The sequence below is a fragment of the Porites lutea genome, chromosome 11 (assembly GCF_958299795.1).
Source record: "Porites lutea chromosome 11, jaPorLute2.1, whole genome shotgun sequence".
Classification (NCBI taxonomy): Eukaryota; Metazoa; Cnidaria; class Anthozoa; order Scleractinia; family Poritidae; genus Porites; species Porites lutea.
In genome coordinates this window covers 23,241,453-23,261,236 of record NC_133211.1, presented here as the reverse complement: position 1 = coordinate 23,261,236, position 19,784 = coordinate 23,241,453, and the positions used below count along the sequence as shown (strand labels likewise).

Genomic DNA, 19,784 nt, shown 5'->3' with positions numbered 1-19,784 from the left:
CTCTCCGCCCGCCTCGTCTAGCTTTTGCTATTTGCGGGTGGGGATGGCAAAATGTTATGCATGAAATAAAGTATAGTGTGTGAATAGTATATTTTTTTTCAGCTGCCTAGGCTAAAAAAAAATGTTGTTTGGGGGGCGGGGGCCGAAGTGGAGAAGTGGCTCTTGCGTACCCGGTGATGAAAAAGCGCAAAATAGATCATCTGTGGCTTTACACGCTGTATCCTATTCCACGTCCCAAACGCTACAGAATGTGATAAAAAACAAAGGGGGAATGCTGGTTACTAAATTCTGAATACATGCACTCGATGAAGCAATAAACGTCTCCTAGAAATTTCATGTAAGATAAAAGTTTTTATCAAAAGTTATAGCGCATGAAACTAGAGGAACGAACTTTTGGAACAACCTGTATTAGGCCTCTCCAGCTCGCTCAGTGCTTTTAGATGTGATATTATTACAATAGACCATTTCATTTTACTAGTACGACCGGGATTCTTTTCGTTTTTTCTTTATTCAATTGCGGGCAAATGACAAACTGACCTCTCTAAAATGCTCTTTTTCGCGGACAAACGGCAAGGCGCGGGCAGCCCGCAACATGATTTCATGTTAACAATCTTTCCTTATGAAATAAATTTGTACGATTTGGACTTGTGTAATGATAATAATGATAATCACTGCCTGACATTACTTGTACTTTAGTCGGGCATAGAGTTTATTTTTGTGTCTCTCGTAGCATCATTTGCACCCTCTCTCCTCTCGGGCCCAAATGATGCTACTCGGGCCACAAATAAACTTGATGCCCTCCAAAAGTCACGTGTCCTATTTGCACAAGAAGGCAAAAGCCTGAAAATTCTGATCGCAGTTAAATGACGTCATCTTGTAAATGGCCTATTGTAATAAACCAATTATAGCTACATTTTTTGTTCTCCTGGCGTGGGTCATCACTGACGATGTTAATTAAAGTCAAAAAGGCATAGCGTGTGAAGAGCTCCTACTTTTTAATCATACTCTATACGAAGAATCCGTCAAACAGATAGAAATAAGACCTAGAGCTTAGCAGTCAAAGCATTTTTTCAGCACGTTTTTATTCATGCTATCTGTGGCAAATGGTGTTTGAATTAACTAGATTAACTTGGCTGTTGAACAAATGACCTGAGAAGCTAATAAGCAAACAATTACTATGATTTAGCAAAGGAATTGTGAGTTATCTAAGGGTTGTAAAACTATGATACACTGGTTTGGTTCGAGTACTGATTCGAATCCTTCTTTACATTCCTTTTTTTCCTTTTTTACATCTGATTAACATGACGGCCCATCATTATCTTATTAACCTAATAAAATAACATCGTTCTATGAATATTGAAAGAGGACAACAATTTAAACTATCTCTGAAAATGTGAGCCCGATATATGAATAGTTTCGTCAAAATTCTCTTTGTAAACTCCGCATAGTTAATGTCTGAGATCATCAATATTTTTGCCACTCAGCAATTTCTTCGCAGTTTTTAGTTATAGGTTGCAGCGAGCTGAAACTTGTACAAACTGCTCAATTTGACCTACTCATTCAACTTTTGAATTTAATAGATATATACTTTGGCGACGTCTTCAATTGGTTAACTTGTATGCTAATCAGCAAAAATGAAAAGAATGACGTTTAGCAAGGTTTGGCCTATAGGGCCTATATGGGGTGGGGGGGGGGGGGATTACATAAGTGTGTCAGGCAATTCTTTGTTAGACAAGATTCGGCTGGGAAGAAAACTAAAAGGACTTGTTTTCCTAGTGATATACTTTCTCCATAATACTGCTTTTTCATTTGACTCTGTTAGTATTCAGTACAATAACGACAGTTCTGATTTGGTGTGGGTTTCAGTTTGTAGATGTAGAAAGAACCGCAGTTTCGCACCTTTATATATGTACTATATTGACAACTACAGTAACTACTGTAACGTGAACCAGTATTGCCAAAACACACTTTCCGAGAGACCACCCCTTCCTTCACTGACGGATGGTTTCCCTGCAACCATCCTGCATATGAAGTATCGCAATAGCTGGTTCTATAACTACAACTTGTGGACATTTGTTTGCCTGATATAAACCTGTACCATCCTTCAGCCAAATAGTAGTCATTCTTATTAGTTCGTGACGCCGTAAAACTTTTCCGTCTAGTGTTGTCATCTATGGTCCAGTAAGGCTCGCATTCAGGCTTTTCTGTACCTGAAAAAACAAACAAACGACTAAACAATAAAGTCAATGAAGGGAATTGACTTTCATTAAATATTAAGTAACTTGTAAAGGACTTTTATTCGAAGCGAGGCAAGGTGCGAAGCTATAGATAAGAAAATGATTTTTTTTTTTAACGCAAACAAAACTCCTTTTTGAACGAAAGGTTTTTTACAGTACATAGCCTCGTTTTGGAATGAGAGTTTTTTTAGAACTCGGAAATTCAGGGCATTAAGTACCATACGTACACTTTCTTAGCAGACGAGCGGGTTGGAAATATCCGTAACCAACATCTTCGTCTCAACCAAGCCTAACCATGAACTATCCTGGCGTCACCCCAGATAAGATTCCGTCACTGGCACCAGCTGGATGTTGTTATCACTTGGAGACCCCTTCTTAACTGTGTCCTCAGTACGCGCAGCTACGACAGCGCTGAATGCGACACCGAACACTCTCTGGTGGGTAGGAAGGCAAGCCCTCAACTTTAGCATAAAAGGACGCCCAAGCATCAACACAGCGCTAACCCGCGATCAGGTGTCCTTCCGAAAAACAAAACAAAAAAAAAATACGCCTGATCGCAGGCTACAACACGGCTAGGACAGCAATACCAGACCTGCATGAGGGCGTTGCCGACTCCATTGAAGAGGTCCTAAGGGATTTCTCCACATCAAGCGCTGGGGAAAATTACCGTATCCGTTTCGCAATTTACAACTCGGCCATGGACGCCGTTGGCAAGAAAAAGAGGCAGAACACAAACTGCTTACAGACTGCTGTGAAGCTGACATTACCGAAAGCTCGAGCCAGTGATGGCAGCTTTTGAAAGAGAGCAGCAGTGCTCGACTACAAGAGGGAGTCCTCTGATAAGACACTCACGTACTGCACTCAGGAAGGCCAAGACGTCGATGCCCAAAGGATCGCTCGCCGCTACCAAGAGCCACTACCAAGAGCTACACTACAGGGAGAACTTCGTCACTGACACTGCAGTTGGGAGAAACAACCTCCTACCTGTCATGAATAAACTTAACGTACGTTCCACCCTCAGCAGACGAAGTACTCAAAGTGATAGATGCATATGAAATTATTCATATAAGAACTGCGGAAATGAAATCAAATGAAGAATGATCCTCGCAGTTGTGAGCGCAATTTATGCAATTGCCTAAGAAGCCTGAAAAAAAAAAAAAATTCAGGACTTCAACGGGGTTTGAACCCGTGATCTCGCAATACCGGTGCTATGCTCTAACCAACTGAGCTATGAAGCCACTGATGTTGGGAGTTCGTCAATTATGTGTTCATATGTTCCATTGGAACATATGACATATGAGAGTCAATGTATTTAGTACGAAAGAACTAGTTGGGGACACTATTTTTACGTCTCCTACTGGAGACGGGACCGCTATTTTACGTGGTCATCCGAGCCACGCGAGGGTCTAGCCGTTTGCTGGGCAAAGGCAATACCTTCATTTCTCAGTCATTTTAAGACCCTGTGTGTTGTTCAGGTCGCGGGAATCGAACCTCCCGCTCTGCAGTCAAGCGCTCTACCGACGGAGCTAATCCTGCCCGGTTAAAGAGGTGAATGTGATAAATGTATATGAATTCCAGTACGATTGCTCAACCTTAGACCTCTTCCCAATCAAGAGCAGAGTAAAACAGGGCTGTGCACTTGCTCCTACACTCTTCGGCGTCATTTTCTCTCTATTGCTGTCTTACGCCTTCAGCCAGTCAGAGGATGGTGTGTACCTTCACACCAGAAGTGATGGACATCTCTTCAACCTTGCACGCCTCTGAGCAAAGGCCAGGGTTCGTAAAGTACTGATAAGGGAGTTGCTGTTTGCAGACGACGCTGTCCTAACCGCCCACGCACACTGAGGGTGCTTTAAGGCGACTTATCAGCTCCTTCTAGCGGGTTTGGTCTCACCAACAGTCTCAAGAAGATCAACATCCTTGGCCAAGATATTAGTAGGGCCCCAAACTTCTCCATTGGCGACTACACTCTCGAGGTGATGGAGGACTTTGTGTACCAGTCCTGCGTTGCTCTAGGGAGAGACCTGGACCCTCTACTCCCGCCAACAGCGCAGACCCTACACCATCCACCAGCGCTGCCTCGGAAGGATTTTGGGCATCAGCTGGCAAGGCCGTCTCAAGGGATTTAAGGCCCGGGTTAAAGGTGTGTTCTGAGCATATGAATGACTAGCATTATCTCTCGCTAGGAGACCTAGGACAAAATGGATTTCTCAACAAAAGTAAATCTTGAGGTTTTCTTGTACCTTAACGTTGAAAATGAAGAAAACTGGCGAATTGGTGGCGAATTTACTTTGAGTGGATAAACAAAGTGGCATCTCTGAAAGAGGATAAGCTACCCTTACTTTCTACGTTTTGAATTAATGTACGCGACGTTTAAAATTGAAGTTTCAAATAATTGAAGATTAAATTTGGGCATTTAAAATGACGTTTCCCTGCATATGTTTTTTATTGAAGTGCACGGGACGGTCACTCCAAACGTGAAGTCTTAGAAATATTTAATATGAATTAGAAAAATGTTATTGCTGGATTTCTTATCTTAAACTGGCAACTAATTGATCAACAATTTACGATTTTTAGCGAAATGCTCACGTGACATATCGCGTGACGTATTAACACAATATTTTTACTTTAAAATGTTAACAACGACAATGAGTTCTTTATGTGTGCCAAATTTTAATTCAGTGCCATCATCTGTGCTGAAGGTATAATCAATATTTTATACCACTTAGTCCAGGCGTTAACTACTTCTATGTCCCAAACAATGATTTTCTAGCACAGGCGGAAGTAGCTACCATGTTCGCCTTGCTCATTCAGAGACGGTTGCGCTGGCTTGGCCATGCCACGTACTCTACGGCGAGCTATGCCACTGGAACCAGACCTGCAGGGAGGCCTACTTGTCGTTTCATAGAATTTTGTAAACGAGATCTGAAAGCAGGCAATATCAACCCTGCAGCCTGGGAAGCTGTAGCTGTAGACCGAGGCCACCGGGGACTTGCTGTGAGGAAAGCACTCAGGCGTGTGAGGAGAGGACCCAGGCGCAGACGGCTGTGGGCAGCATCAGTACCCACAGATCCATACATGGAATTTATCTGCAACAACTGCAACGCAAAGCGTCCCGATCCAGAATCGGATTGTTCCCCAGCCACAGAAGGCGCTGCGACTAAACCACTGACTAAACCCTGGCGCCAATTACATTGTCTCCCGAGACAGACCGGATGCCAACATTATTATTATTATTATTATTATTATTATTATTATTATTATTATTATTATTATTATTATTATCATTATCATCGATTTACACAATTATTTAATTTTTTAACTTTGACTCTTACATGTTGGTATATTTCCACTCCATTTGCCGCTGGGCAAGCATCTTCTTACCGCTGGACCAACCATAGCATATCCCGGATTACAGAGGTACCTGACATACTCTCCTGCCCAGTAATTCTTGCTCTGGCTTACAATAATTGCATTGTCAGGTTTTCCTGGGTCACCACAATCGCGTAAAACTAGAAAAAAGAAAGAAAAGGTTTTTAAAAAAGTTTGAGCGGTTGCAGTTAAGACGTTAGTGATAAAAACAAAAATTTCTATAGCTGTTGATCAGCGGGTGCAGGTAATACATTTCTAGAATGCTCCCGGGAATTTACTTCTGGCGGTAAATGCATGAAAATTAGATAAAAACTTCATTTCTTTTAAGGGAAATAGGACTGAGTGGAGTCTAATTCGGTCTGTAATCACACGAGTGATTAACAAAATCCGATTTTTGTTTATGATTACAGACCGAATTGGACGACACGAAGTCTCGTTGCCAATTAGTCGTAACCTTTACAATGTCCGAGAAAATAAATGGATTCTTTTTAGTGAAAGAGCATTTGAATACCAAATGTCCAAAATTAGGGAAAATATCACTGAAGGAGACACTGTCTAGTGTTACAAACTCGTCCATTTTGGAAAATGCCCAGGTTAGTAGGGTTACTGGTTATTGCTATGGTTATCGTGATAACTTCAGTGTGATTGGTGTATTTAGCTGAGTGCACTGAGTGCAATATGATTGGCTAATGTAACTGTCCGATACAGGTGTTCGATACGATTACAACCAACTGTCATATTACACTGTCCGATTACAACCTTATATATACAATGATTAGTGGAAAGGAGAGCCCCCTTAATGCACGGCCCGTCAAATTTGAGGAAATTGTAATGGTTATGACTAAACTCCTTAGTCCAGATATTGTGATGTTGAAAAAATAAATTGAGTGCAAGAGCAAGGGGACTTGTTCCCATATTTAGCCCCAAATGATAGCTCTTGTTTGACTTAAACCTGCGAGTCGGGGTTTAGTGATCTTCTCATCAAGGCACCTTGATTTTTATGGAGAACCGCAATCTCCCAATTGTGGCGAAGAGGACAGAAAGACTACGCTTGCGTTTTCAAGCACACCTCACCTATTTTTGTACTTGTCTTTAGTTCGTCGTTGTACAAGTTACGAGCAACACACGTATAAGTGATCTGGAGAGAGGGCTTAGGTTGACCAATCACAAGCTCGCTAGTTACTTCGTCATCGTTGAAGTAAATGTTCGCAGGTAGGGTAATATTGTTCTTGTACCAGGTGATTTTGGGCAGAGGGGAGCCTGTAGCTGAGCAATTGATTCTGACTGGTTCCTCTACACCGGATATGTTGACTGCTTCAGGTGGTGTTACGGTAAAAACTGGAGGTTCTGAGTGGAGATCATATTTCCAACCCGTTAGTAGCAAGAACTAGTACCAAAACTAAAGCCAATTACTAACTTGTGGCTTGTAGAAGAAAGAATTGGGGGGTCTTACCAACCCCACCGGAAACGGCTTAACTTGAATAGCTGTAAATCAAAATTGATGAAAATTGTGAACTTCCGCATTTCTGTATAAACTTGAAGTTGCGTGTGCTATTTAACATGCATTTTCAACAGAGATAAATTTATATAAAAATCCGAAAGTTCACAATATTGTTATTCATTATAATATAATTAAAAGAGAACACAACAGCTTTAGATGGTTTCCATGTGGTAAGCCAAAGGACAAAGTATTAGCTCTATATTAGCACGTGCACTTGAGAAATTATTAACGAACATTCGTAGTCCGACTCAACTTGGTATATTTATTGCTGGTCAGGTCTTCCTCTGAGATCCTTCGTTCTGCCGCATATTCGTTTGCGGTCCTTTGCAGTTAATCTGATTAGTTCTTACTTACCCACTGTCTTGACTATAAGGTATGTTCCATGGATGACCATACCATATTCATTCGTCGCAAGACACGTGTAGATGCCCTCGTCCTCTTTCTTCGTGTTGTTAATATAAAGTCCGTCTTTTTTCACCTGACTACGTCCCGGAGGGAGAGGAGACGAGGGAGATCTGTTCCATTGAACTTCAGGGGTGGGGTTTCCAAATAGGTCACATTCCACTTTTGTTTCTGTACCTAAGAAGCCGTACAATTTTACTGGAGGGGACTTGGGAAACCTTGGCGCTCCTGCAGGGGAAAAAAGGAAAAAAGAAAAAAAAAAGTTAAACGCACGCTTTTCAGTAAAGTCATCAAGGAGCACTTATTCAAAGATGGAAGACGAAAACTTACCACACGTTTAAACATAACTCAGCTATGAAGATGCTTAAAAAAAGAGTCCTTATATATGTCAGTAACTTCAGATAGTCATCTGACTAACAAACCTGAGGCCGAAGGGTGCGCTCATTTTACCCCCCCCCCCCCCCCCTCTTTCTCCCTGTCCCTCTCTCCTCATCAGTGATCCATCCTGGCCTACGGGCATTAATAACTAGTTACAGCTACACGGAAAGGAAAGAAGACGGAGCAGTAATTAACTGTGGTAAGTCTTCCTCCTAAATTGCCTGTTTGTCACCTACTCTTGATATGCCACGTTTTGAAATAAACAACTGACTCACCTAAAACAGTCAGATTCAATTTGGATACTTCAACACCAAACATATTTTCAGCGTGACAAGTGATTAATCCCTCGTCTTCAACGCGCACATTGTCCATCTCAAACTTGTCATCTAGTATCCTAAATCGAGCTGGGCTTTCTCGGCGGCCCTGCATAGACCACGTGATCTTGGGTGCCGGATTCCCGGATGTAGAAAAACTGAATGATATATTACCACCCTCCTTAATGACAATGAAAGAAGGGGGTTTCTTTGTAAATCGAGGCGGAGCTGTCGGGTGTACATAAGAGAAAAGTTAACTCACTAACTACTAAAATAAAGGATCGCGAGAGAAAGTGATTTGCAATCTCGAATATCTCGAGGATTTGTACTTACCAAACAACGTTATATCCTCTGGACTGTATACCTTCAATATTTCCAGAAGGTTTTCAATCTCGGTAACATTAACATGGGAACCCTTTCCTGGTTTCCCTCGAGGACCTCTCCTCCCAGGAGATCCGTTTTTGCCAGGCATTCCTGGACGGCCACGACGACCGGGTAAACCTGGTGGTCCTGTTTTACCGCGATGACCTCGTGGACCTGGTTGTCCCGGTGGGCCTTGAGGACCTGAAAGGGGACCTCAGAGTAACGTTTCTGTTTCGAACTGGAAACTATCGGCCACATACTGACCGAAACTTGACCGACATTCGACATACACTCTACCGATATGTCGACCGATACGTTGATCAAGGATGCTTTTTGGATTAATTTTTACTGACCTCTCATACAGACAAGTCTTCCAGTTCCATTGATTGCATCATCGATGACCTGAAGAAAAAAATTTCCAGACCATAATAATAAGTTATTGTAAGTCAATTATTTATAAGTTCGGTAATAAATAAATGGAAGCTTGTTCCCCACGGATTTGGTATTTTCATTCTAATCCATCTCTCGCATTTGTACACTACCCGTGGGAGGTGTTATATAACAATTATTCACCGAAGTGGAGGTGGCTAGTGATGGATATTTACCGAAGCCGCGTTAGCGGCGAGGTAAATATCCATCACTAGCCACCGACACTGAGGTGAATAATTGTTTTAGTATATACTAAAACAGTGAGATAATTGAGCCCAAAAATGATGATTTTTAACTCATTTACTGTTGCCTGCAACGATTACAATTTTGGCGCGCAATGACCGAACGGCCGCTGTCGTCGCTTTTTCTTGCCGGCAAATAAAACTTTTGAAGGCATTTGTTTAGCTCTTGCGGGGAAATTTCCTCAAAAGGAGCTGTGAATTCTTTTTGTATTTAAAATCATTCTGTAAAAAGGATTATTAGATTTAGTTTTAAGCTTATTTATGAACAAGTCAACTAAAAAAAGTAACGCAAGACTTAAACTTAATTTGCATTTGTAAACAACAAAACTTTTTCGCCGGTTTTATCGATAAATTCAAGTAAAAAAGACAAAGCTTTACCTGTGAAAACTTCCACCCCGAGCTTCGTCACTTTCTTCGTGTATTTTGGAAACAGCTTGCTTGATTAGTTGTGAAATTTCTTTGTTTGTTACGGCAGCAAACCGGGAAGGCATTTTGCAACTTACGCGAGTTTGGCGTCTCTCGCTCGGAGGAACTGGAGGTGAATCAGTGAATAGTGCAGGATATTCACTGATTGAGTAGCCAATCAGAGCGCGCGAAAAACACTATCCACTGTTTTAGTATATACTAATAAGAATTAGTGCTGGGGATGTGACGCCCGGTTCTCCAAATCTTGACAATATTTCAAACCAGAATTCGATCCATGCCCGTTTTCAGACCTAACGTAGGCAGAAATTATGTCATCATTACTTAGATTAGAACGCGAACAAAAAGATTCGCATATTACTCCTTCTTACTTATTCATTTGGAACGAAAACGACAAATACGTTTATGCACTCCAGTATTCCCTCGAAAAACATTCCCTTATTCAAACAAAAATAGGCAAAAGTCTACCCGTTTTCAGACCAAAAAGGCGCAAAAACCATACCCATTGGGGCGGCACATTCGTTACCTATAAGGCAAATGTAAGGGAGTACTCCCCCCCAGAGGCTAGAGGTCCTAAGATTCAAAAAAGCTATACTGTAATGGAGTGGGCCGACTGCGTGTTCAGTTGTTGACTCAGCATAGTACTAGTCACTGCAGACTAGTGCAACACTGTGAACATCCGACTGATAGTTAGTCTTCCGAGACTCCGGAAGCCCAAGACGGAATTCTGTACAGTACCGCAAATGATCCCCTACTTTTTCGTATCATCTTCAAGAGTAAAATAGTATCAAATGTATCTTCACTATCCCCCCTTCACCTCTAACCAAACTTGGTGCTTAGACACCAAGATCAGGACTATCAGTTGCAATCAGGGAAGAGAAACGGTCTAGGTGGGTTTTTCACTGATTGGACTAGCAACACGTGGTAAAATAGGGAGTTACGACATATGCTGTGCCATTCAAAATGATTCCCAGATGTTGTAATTACTCAACGGGTCATGGATATTGGGATTCAAAGAAAATCATGCCGAAGCTCTAAAATTTGCTACATATTTTCTAATGCAATGCTTAATTCCACATTTTTGCGCTTTTTCTAAAGTTTATGAGTGCCAGGGCTAGTTATCACGTACGCACACTCGCACTCGCCATACTGACGCACTACCTAGATATGTCCGAAAGGAAACTGGCAACTCGATCGCTCAGTAATTGTAAAAAAATGCTATAAATTAAAGGGAAACAATTTGATACCTGAAGATCGCCCAACAACTTCTGGACACATGCTGCCTTGAGGTTGTCTCCTGTATATGATTTGAGCTTCTGTTGATCATCTCGGCGATTTCTTTCACTTCTGAGCGCTTCATTATTTGAATCTGCAGACAGCGGGGTCGCTTCGGTCACTTTTATGTCGCCTTCACTTAACGGAACTTTTCCTCGAATTAAGGAAAGCTCACACTCGAGGTGATAGACTTTGAAAGAAAGAAAAACAACTGATGCGATTGTAAAAATCAGATGAAGACCTGACACAACGGTGTGGAGATTTGATGAAGAGCGAGTTGACGCCATTGGCGGAGAAAGAATTGTCTATAGAGATTGTGAAATTCTATAGTCTGTTTCTTTATGATATTTAATCACCCCCTGAGTGGGTCTTGAAGGTTATCATTTTGTCAAGAACGATCAGATATGAGTCTGATATTAATACACCGTGCTGTCATAAACATCACTTAGGCAGGACTATTGTGCTATACACTCCGATCGTTATTCCTGAAAAGCTGACAAGAGGTGCAACATTGGTTTTAATTTCAGAATATCGTTCTATCTCATATCGTCATTCAGTCTCCGTTATCTTCTCTATTTACATTTTTTTGCAGTATCTGCATTTCTAAACTGAACGAAAAGTGGATGGAACAAATCCGGTCTAAGCCAGCTTTTCCGAGAAAAGCTACCGTTAAAACTTGGGTTTTCCGGGAAAGACAAAAGGCGAATCAGCAGATAGCCATCCTCGGAGACCCAGGGGCAGATAAACGGGGCGAGGGAAAGTCTAAACGGGCGGAAAAATGTGGCACGAAGAAAAGGAAAGAACGGCGAGAAGAGCCCCTGGGGACAATGTCTTACCAGACCAGTTCCAAACGGTCGCCGCCGTTCCGGCTTCTGATTGGTGCCAGAAAAACACAAGTTTTCTGGCACCAATCAGAAGACAGAACGGCGGCGACCGTTTGGAACTGGTCTGGTAAGACATTGTCCCCAGGGGCTCTTCTCGCCGTTCTTTACTTTTCTTCGTGCCGCATCTTTTCGGCCGTTTATACTTTCCCTCGTCCCCACTATCTGCCCCTGGGTCTCCGAGGATGGCAGATAGCTGGAGCTGACAAAAACATTGACATTAAAACAAGACGTCCAGGTCATAGGCAAGCGCAATTTTATATCAGTAATAAATTAATATTTAACAACTTTTTACTCCTTTTAAAATTTTCCTTTATACATCCTCTCGGTCAAATGTAACTTGTTGCATGGATTGCTCGAGGGCGTAAATTATAACCGGTCAGTGTAAAACGCAGACTGCGGACTGCAGACTGCAGACTGCGGACCAGGGGTAAAATGCAGACTGAGTGTAAAATGCAGGACTGCAGACTAAGTGTAAAACGCAGGCTGGGGTAAAATGCAGAATAAAGACTGTAGACTTTTTTAAACATTTGTGCTCCTTCTTCTTCAAATCGGTGAAATAGCCAGCCGGTATCAGTTACACACTTCGCTTCCTAGTCGAAGTGAAAAGCACATTCGCCAGAACTTTCAATGAACATCCAAACAGCTTAAGTCTGCGTACCTTGATTTGCAATACTTTCATAGAAGGTCATCCAAATTTCCTGCAGAACATCTTTTCTTTGCTGTTGGAATGACTTACTCCCGTTTTTATCGCCATAATACCTGTACAGTATTTTGGGTCAGCAGCTTTCGTTTAAGCGTGAAGTGTGAAGTCTCTCGGATGGAAAAAAGGTTCAAGATTGCGATTATGTTTTCGGGTCGTCGACGACGTTCCAGAGAAGAAAGGAATGGATTTGTGAAAGCAGATGTCATCAAGTAAGTGTTCGTTTACATGTATTTGCGGGATTTTTTTTGCCCTTAAACCCTTCCACGACTACAGTTTATGCTCGGTCTGCATTTTACCCCGGTCTGCGTTTTACTCTCAGTCTGCAGTCTGCATTTTACACTCAGTCTGCATTTTACCCCTGGTCCGCAGTCTGCGTTTTACACTGACCGAAATTATAACCGACAACACCAATGTTTCTCGAGAAGTAGGAATAGTTAGCAATTATTGGACAAGGTTGAGCAAAATACCGTGATTTGTCAGTGGCGAGCAGATCTGCGAGATACTGACGAATCACGATATTTTGCGATAACCGAGTTCAATAATTGTTTTAGCACTCGATCACCGAGTTTGGTTTTTAAGGAATATCTTTAGGAAGCGAAGCGATCTGCCATTTTCACCCAAGAGCGATCGCAAGAAGGAGAAAAGCGTGGTTTCATTTACGCAGGAGCACAATAGTGTTTGCAGCCAAAAACAGTTGAGCGACATTGTGGCTGAGCAACCATTATTTGTAGGCAGTTATTTGCAGGTCGGCGTTCGACCATACGGTAGAGGTTTCCTTCTATTTACGAATGCAGCTGCAATTTTGGCCACGTTAAAGCAAGTTTGGCTGGATGGAGGATCTGGACATTATTTGTTCTGGTATATTCGTTGGTGATTTGGGTTAAGCACCGGACTCGAAACGGTTAAGCACTTTTTCTTAGGGTGTGGGTCGTTGCTATATATATATATTTAAATTTGCAGACCAAACCAGTGAATTCTCGGTGGTATAGTGTAGGTGATAAACTGCTGATCTCACTCTCTGGTTTCGATTCTTACTCTCTGATGCCACTCTGAATTTTTTTCTCCCTAAAAAATTGGAGAGACTTATTAATACACTTTGACTGATGAACATTTGTTAAACTGAAATTTCAAGAAACTTTATCTAACTTTAGTATTAGACTTGATTAAAAATATCACACTGCCAGTCATGTAGCCAGAGACATTTTCATCAGTATTGTTACCATACGGTGCTTCGTTAGGCCCAGTTCAAACGTCGAACTTTTTATGTACCGGACCTAATACCCTATTTGGTCTACCAAAATGGCACAAGTTTGGCGTCCATATTTAGTGAGTAGATTAGTCGGACCAAATTCATTGGTCTACTGTGCTTACCTGCAGTGAAAATAAATTATTTAATAGTAATTTATGTATTTGGCTCGGCACATGAGAAGTTCGACGTTTGAAATGAAGTCGATCCACAGTCGAAATTTCCATGTTGACCACTCGATCAGTAATTCATGGGTCGATTTTAATTGGTTCCAACGTCGATCTCTTTATCTATCTATGTATCTCCTTAGTCAATGAAAGGATTACGTTCGGTACGCTGTGAAAAGTTTGACGTTAATTTGATCTGAGCCTTACAAAAAAATCATTTCGCTCTGCATACTGAAATTGCTTGGCACATTCAGCCAACTCGTTAAAAATTCCTCGTCTGTTGGTTCTTCATGCGATGCGGTCATGAAATTAACATTGCATGCACTGAGATTCACGGCACTGTTGCCTGCCCTGCGGACACTTTACCAATGGTTTAGACAGTGATCGATGCGTGGGCCGGCTCTAACACAGCTTAGCATTGTGCCACTCAGAAATTTTACACTTTGTCACCTGATCTGACCCGCGAGGAAGGTTACAAGTGGGCGGCTGGGGAAGAGAAAATGGCGATAAACACTAAGTGTTGTCACGTGAATTAGTAAATTAGTCACGTGACAACAAATGATTAAAAATCGCGGCAAGTTCACAACCCCCATTTCTATTTAGGGTTGTCGCTGGCGTCTAACATGGATGCCTCCTTTTTTTCTTCTAATGCAGAAAAATAATTAAAATAATAAATTTTAAAGAAAAAGTGGACCCGTAAAAACAAACTCACGAGAGAATGGAACCTCGGAATTTTACTCCTGTTTACATATGCTGAAAGTGTGTACATTATGACCATTTCCCTAAACGTTTAGTAATAAAAAATAAACTAAATTTAGCTGCGATAAATGCTTTTATTTACGTCAGTGATTGTCAATTTATTGCTAAGAAAATTTGTTCCCTCAAAAACCTTAAAAATCCATCATCCGTAAAATGTGGATTAAAACTATACATCGACTAGAGACGTCCATGCTACTCACGGTATAACAAGAAAAGAAAGTTATTCTGAACATAAAATTTTAATTCTACTCTTAATTAATAGTTAATGATCCTCGAAAATTACTGTGAAAAACCTTTAGATCTTCAAGATAGGATAGGCACCCTCATAGCGAGCTATAGCTAGGGCACAGGCTGCCCAAGCTCAGCGTGAGAGTTTAACCATTAAGTGGTTTCATATTGCATAATTCTTAAAATGGCGGTACATAAAGGATTTGTACGGGAATTCAGGTAAAAGATTCAAGAAGATAAATACTCGCTGGAATTTTCAATAAAATGCACCTTACCTTATTTACTTTACTTTTTTTGCTTGCTGTGTGGTTATTTTCCCGATTCATTGCGATCTAAGCGATTTCCTTTAACCCCGAGTTTTCGTTTAAAGAGAAAGGAAAAGGCTCAGTACAGTTCAGTACATTCCAGTTCGGAATGCCCGATGCGAGAGGCGAAAAATCCTTAGCTTAAAATGTCCAAGCAGCCATAAATCCAACGCCGAATCCAAGCCAATACATGTTTCATTTCACCTTATTGGCCAAACAATCCGGCCACTGGGACAGACGCCAAGCGGCAGTTTCTTTTCAAAAATCCAAGCAAAAATATTCCGAAGAACCAAGTACAGGAAACTCGGGGTTAAAGGAAATCGCTTAAATAGCAATGGATCGAGAAAGTAACCTCACAGCAAACAAAAACAGCAAATATATATATATATATATATATATATATATATATCTGTCTGATTTTAGAAAAAGGTACCTATCTCAGAATCCCAACCATTGGCTAGTGTAGCTTTCTAACTCACTGTCGTACCGGAACGGTCAAGCAGCAAACAGTAGTTTTCAACAACAACAACGATTTATTTATTAGCGAATGATAAAATGGTGCTATACAGTGAAACCCCTTGCCTAAGAACCTATATTTTACGAACCTGTTTAGTCTAGAAATTGAAACAATTTCTTAGTTTCTAAAATCTCTGAAAAAATTTGCCTGTACCCTTGGGCAAAAGTTAGATCAGTCACTGTTCAGAATCCTCTTTGAAGACATACCTGCATTATCGCTCTAACTGGACTGTTTAAATGCCAATGAGGTCAATACTTAAGGTTTTCTTTATATGGTCATTTTTACATAACGTCTTATTTGGTGTGCAGATTTTATATGAGGAATAAGCTGAACCACTAAATTCTCTTGGCTATATTGTATGTTTCTTATTCAGAACATAACCTATGTAAGAACCTAAATAGCCTTAACCTGTACTAACTACCATTTATATATTGAAAAGAATAACCTGTTTAGGATAACTTTGAAAAATCCAGGTTCTTAGTCTCTTGGTACGTTTTACTGTAAGACAAAGGCAAGGCGAAGGAAACTGAGGTGCTACGTTAAAGAGGAAGCTAATTAGGACACACGATCAATGTTCAAGTGAAAGGTATATAATGATAACCTTCAATCGTCAATCTCGCTCCCCTCTTGGATACATGGTAGGGCAGCATAAAAACGCTCGGCACGTTCACTTAAATATTTTCTAGCTAGATTTAGACACTGCTGCTTTACATCTTCACGAATTGGCCTTAGTTCCTGCCTCAGTGTGGTCAGTAGGTCTATTCGCAGTGGAGTTGCTTGCCTTTTCTTTGTGTACGAAACTAGCCTGGGTTGCTGTTTTGGGTCAATAGTGAAACGCACGAAGGCGCAGTCGGGATGATCTACAACTTTCAGATTGCCCCTGTCATCAGGCTGTTCCCCAATTCCAACATTAATCCACGCGATTTCTTTGACCTCAAATTTCTCGTGCTGTAAATCTTCGTTTCTACTGACGTATTTTAACTTTAAAAATGACTTGTAGTCCTTTATCATGTCCAGACCTACCCAATAGACCTTGACGTTTGATAAACCACTGCTGACTAGAACGTTTTCCCAGTCTTTGGGTGTTTCAATTTTCTCTTGGGCGTTAAAAACTTTTTGAATGTTTCCAAAATATCTATCGCACACACTATACGAGTGGCCCTCCAACAAAAATTTTAAGTCTGTTCGTAGGAAGTCTCCTCTTGTGACCAGGTAATCCATATAAAAAAATAGAAAGTTTTGCTTAAACTGAGCCGGAGAATTGTCACACCACACTATAAGATGGTCATACCTGTCTCGGCCTTGCTCCGTCTGAAGTTTTTTGAGAAAATAGTCCAAGATTGAGATCACTTCATTTGGGCCTCCACCAGCAATAGACTCGTCGTACATAAAACAGTGTATAACCTCCTGGTTTGCGCAGTATATACCCATTAGGCTTGTTCTGAGCTTTTTTGAGTAATACCAGTCTTGAGAAGACACCTTTGGTGTAGGTAAGCTTTTGTGAAAATCCATATGCAAAGTAAGCGTTTTCGAGGCCATTTTAGTCCATGCAAAGGGGCCTGACTACGTGAGGCTTAACACATCGTGCCCTCTTTAACGCAGTACTCAGTTTACTTTGAAACTTATGTCTTCAGTTATTTACAGCTTGCGCTAGTGGCTCGATATTCAAAAAAAAAAACACTACCGTTATCACTTACGTTTGCGACAGTCATTGGAAGAGAAACTTAAGAGAGCGCGCGCAGGTCTTGCACACAGTTGTCTTCACATTAGGGACCCTAAGCAAAGACGACTTTGAGCGATGCACGTCAACCGGAAGTGAGGCCTTCTCTTCTTTTATATGCCTTGACGCTAAAAAATTTGTATTTCTAAGTTTCTTTTCTCTTATAAAGACGATTTGCCCGGGATTTTGAACCCATCCACTGCCCAATGTTGCAAAAAGCCCACTTCCGGTTGACGTCCGTCGCTCAAAAACGCTGTTGCTTAAGCTCCCTTTTGGAGCCAAGAGTCACGTTTGCGGCAAACGGCAAACGTGAATTTGTACCACGTGACCAAGTGTTCCCTGTTTCTTGTTGTGAAATTCTCAACTTGAATCTGACGTTTGCTCTTTTCCGTAAAAGAGACTCTAAATATCTCTGTTCAGTCTGCCATGGCTCACGGTTTCCTGTACTTTTTTTAACTGGAATTGAATGTGTTTAAGTGAATCTTTTTCCGTGATGCGGTGTGTATTTTGTATCAGTACGGGGACTTTTTTATGTAATGAATAATTAAAAGGGATGACAATTCGAGGAGGGCGATATTTTTAAAACAGATATATAACAAATACGCAACCCTTTTCCGGATTCAGGCCCATGTTTCGTGGTAGGAGGGAGGGCTACCCACCTATCATAAGGCATAGGAAGGTTGTACTTTCCTCAAGTTAACAAAGCCTTGATCTGAGACATGCGATTAGCTTTGGTAGGCTAAGGTAATAGGCCCTTTGCAGCTAGTCATTCACGTGGTACAAAACCGCCGTGCTGGAGAGCAAAAGTCGCACTGGGACAAGACTAACAAAGAAAATTACCATTTAAAATTATGCCGGTATGTCTTTTGTTTGTCTTGTCCCAGCGCGACTTTTGCTCTCCAGCATGGCGGTTTTGTACCACATGAATGGCTAGCTGCAGAGGGCCTATTACTAGTGTCATCAAATCGCAAACTACAAAGTTACCCACCTTCTCTCAAATCAACTCGAACTCAGCAAGTACAAATTCTTTCAACACTTTATTCACCTTAACTATACTGAGTTTTACATTTTCTTGACCCTCAAGCTAAAGCAAAGAGGAAATCAGCGTCAACAATCCATCTGCTAACTTTCATCTGTACACCCATTGACCCGTTTCTTAGACAGAACAAACATGTCATACTTTAAGGCAGCATATCTCCTTTCGCCCTCAATTAAATGATTTTGACGTTCTGTTCTTATTCTTTGAAGTTCTTCTTCATTACTGGCGCCGTCCTCGGTTGCGCCGTTTGTCATTCGTCCTATCGTGTTTAAGGTCCTGTCACAAACCTGACATGTGTCTTCTCGTGGTTTTCGAAAACCCAACCTGCTGCCGAGATCTTCGTTGAACACGTTCCTGAAGGTAGTAAAACTTATAACAGGACCTTTTTTTTTTTTCTAAAAAGGTATCTTTTTTTAACCTCTCACCTAATCGACTAGCATTAACAAAAAAGGTAACAATTTTGCATGTTGTTCTATGAAAAATGTATGCAGAAAGTTAATTTTTCTGCTCTTTTCAAGTAGCAGAGTTAATCTTTTTGTAAAAAAGCAGAATTGCCGGAACCTTTCACTGATTGGTGGGGAACCCGCAGAATGTAAACACCGCGGAAAATACCCTTTTTAAATTTTTCAAGCAATGAAGACATTCTTGGTAGTCTCAACACTTCTAGACTGCTTTTACATCGAGTTACACGAGGGGCACCCAACGACAATTTTCGGAAAAATATCTGTTCGGAAGACGATTTGAGGTCTAGAATTTTCGGAACATTTGTTGTAAAATTTCTTGCTTGCCTGCCTCTCCTAGGATTTTCGAACACCTAAAAAATGGTAAAATTGCCCATTTTCAACGGATTTTTACCCTAAAAAGGTCACCTAGAATTTTCGGGAGGCTTTTTTCTGGCTGAAATTCAGGGGCGTAGCTAGGGGGGGGGTCCTGGGGTGCCCGTGACCCCCCCTTGGTAGGCCTTCTTTTGAGCAAACAACCTACAATATTCAGGTGGCGAAAACGCCATGACAATATCTTGGCCGTAAAAGCCATTGTTGAAAAGCCCACTTTTGTAAAATTTGATTTTTTGTAAAGTATTTTCGTCAACGGCTCTTGTCTTTAGTTAATATGGGCCTTCATGCCGCGATAATACGACTGAGCCCGCTGGTACACGAGGGAGAGTAGCGGTATAAACCATATATAGTCGGCGATCCCCGGATGGTGACCCCCCCTTTGAAAAATCCTGGCTACGCCCCTGAAATTTTCAAACAGGTAAGTTTTGATCCCTAAAATTTTCG

General features: G+C 41.2%; 1 protein-coding gene across 1 annotated transcript; it reads right to left on the bottom strand.

Moving 5' to 3' along the window:
- Positions 1-1,061: 1,061 nt before the first annotated feature.
- On the bottom strand, positions 1,062-11,273 carry LOC140951470 (uncharacterized). Its single transcript, XM_073400727.1, has 8 exons — positions 10,909-11,273; positions 8,921-8,969; positions 8,538-8,768; positions 8,166-8,432; positions 7,465-7,740; positions 6,684-6,956; positions 5,573-5,749; positions 1,062-2,210 (listed from the first exon to the last, which is right to left on the bottom strand). The coding sequence occupies exons 1-8, from the start codon at positions 11,221-11,223 to the stop codon at positions 1,819-1,821; spliced, it is 1,980 nt and encodes a 659-aa protein (XP_073256828.1). The 5' UTR covers positions 11,224-11,273; the 3' UTR covers positions 1,062-1,818.
- Between the last annotated feature and the right edge of the window lie 8,511 nt (positions 11,274-19,784).

What these genes read in the sequence shown, in the direction of transcription:
- LOC140951470 (XM_073400727.1), bottom strand. Translation starts at nt 11,223, where the DNA reads ATGGCGTCAACTCGCTCTTCATCAAATCTCCACACCGTTGTGTCAGGT. An exon ending in AGAGGATATAACGTTGTTTG is followed by an intron (nt 8,433 to 8,537) that starts GTAAGTACAAAT and finishes TACACCCGACAG; the next exon opens with CTCCGCCTCGATTTACAAAG. An exon ending in GAGTGGAAATATACCAACAT is followed by an intron (nt 2,211 to 5,572) that starts GTAAGAGTCAAA and finishes TTGTTTTTTCAG; the next exon opens with GTACAGAAAAGCCTGAATGC.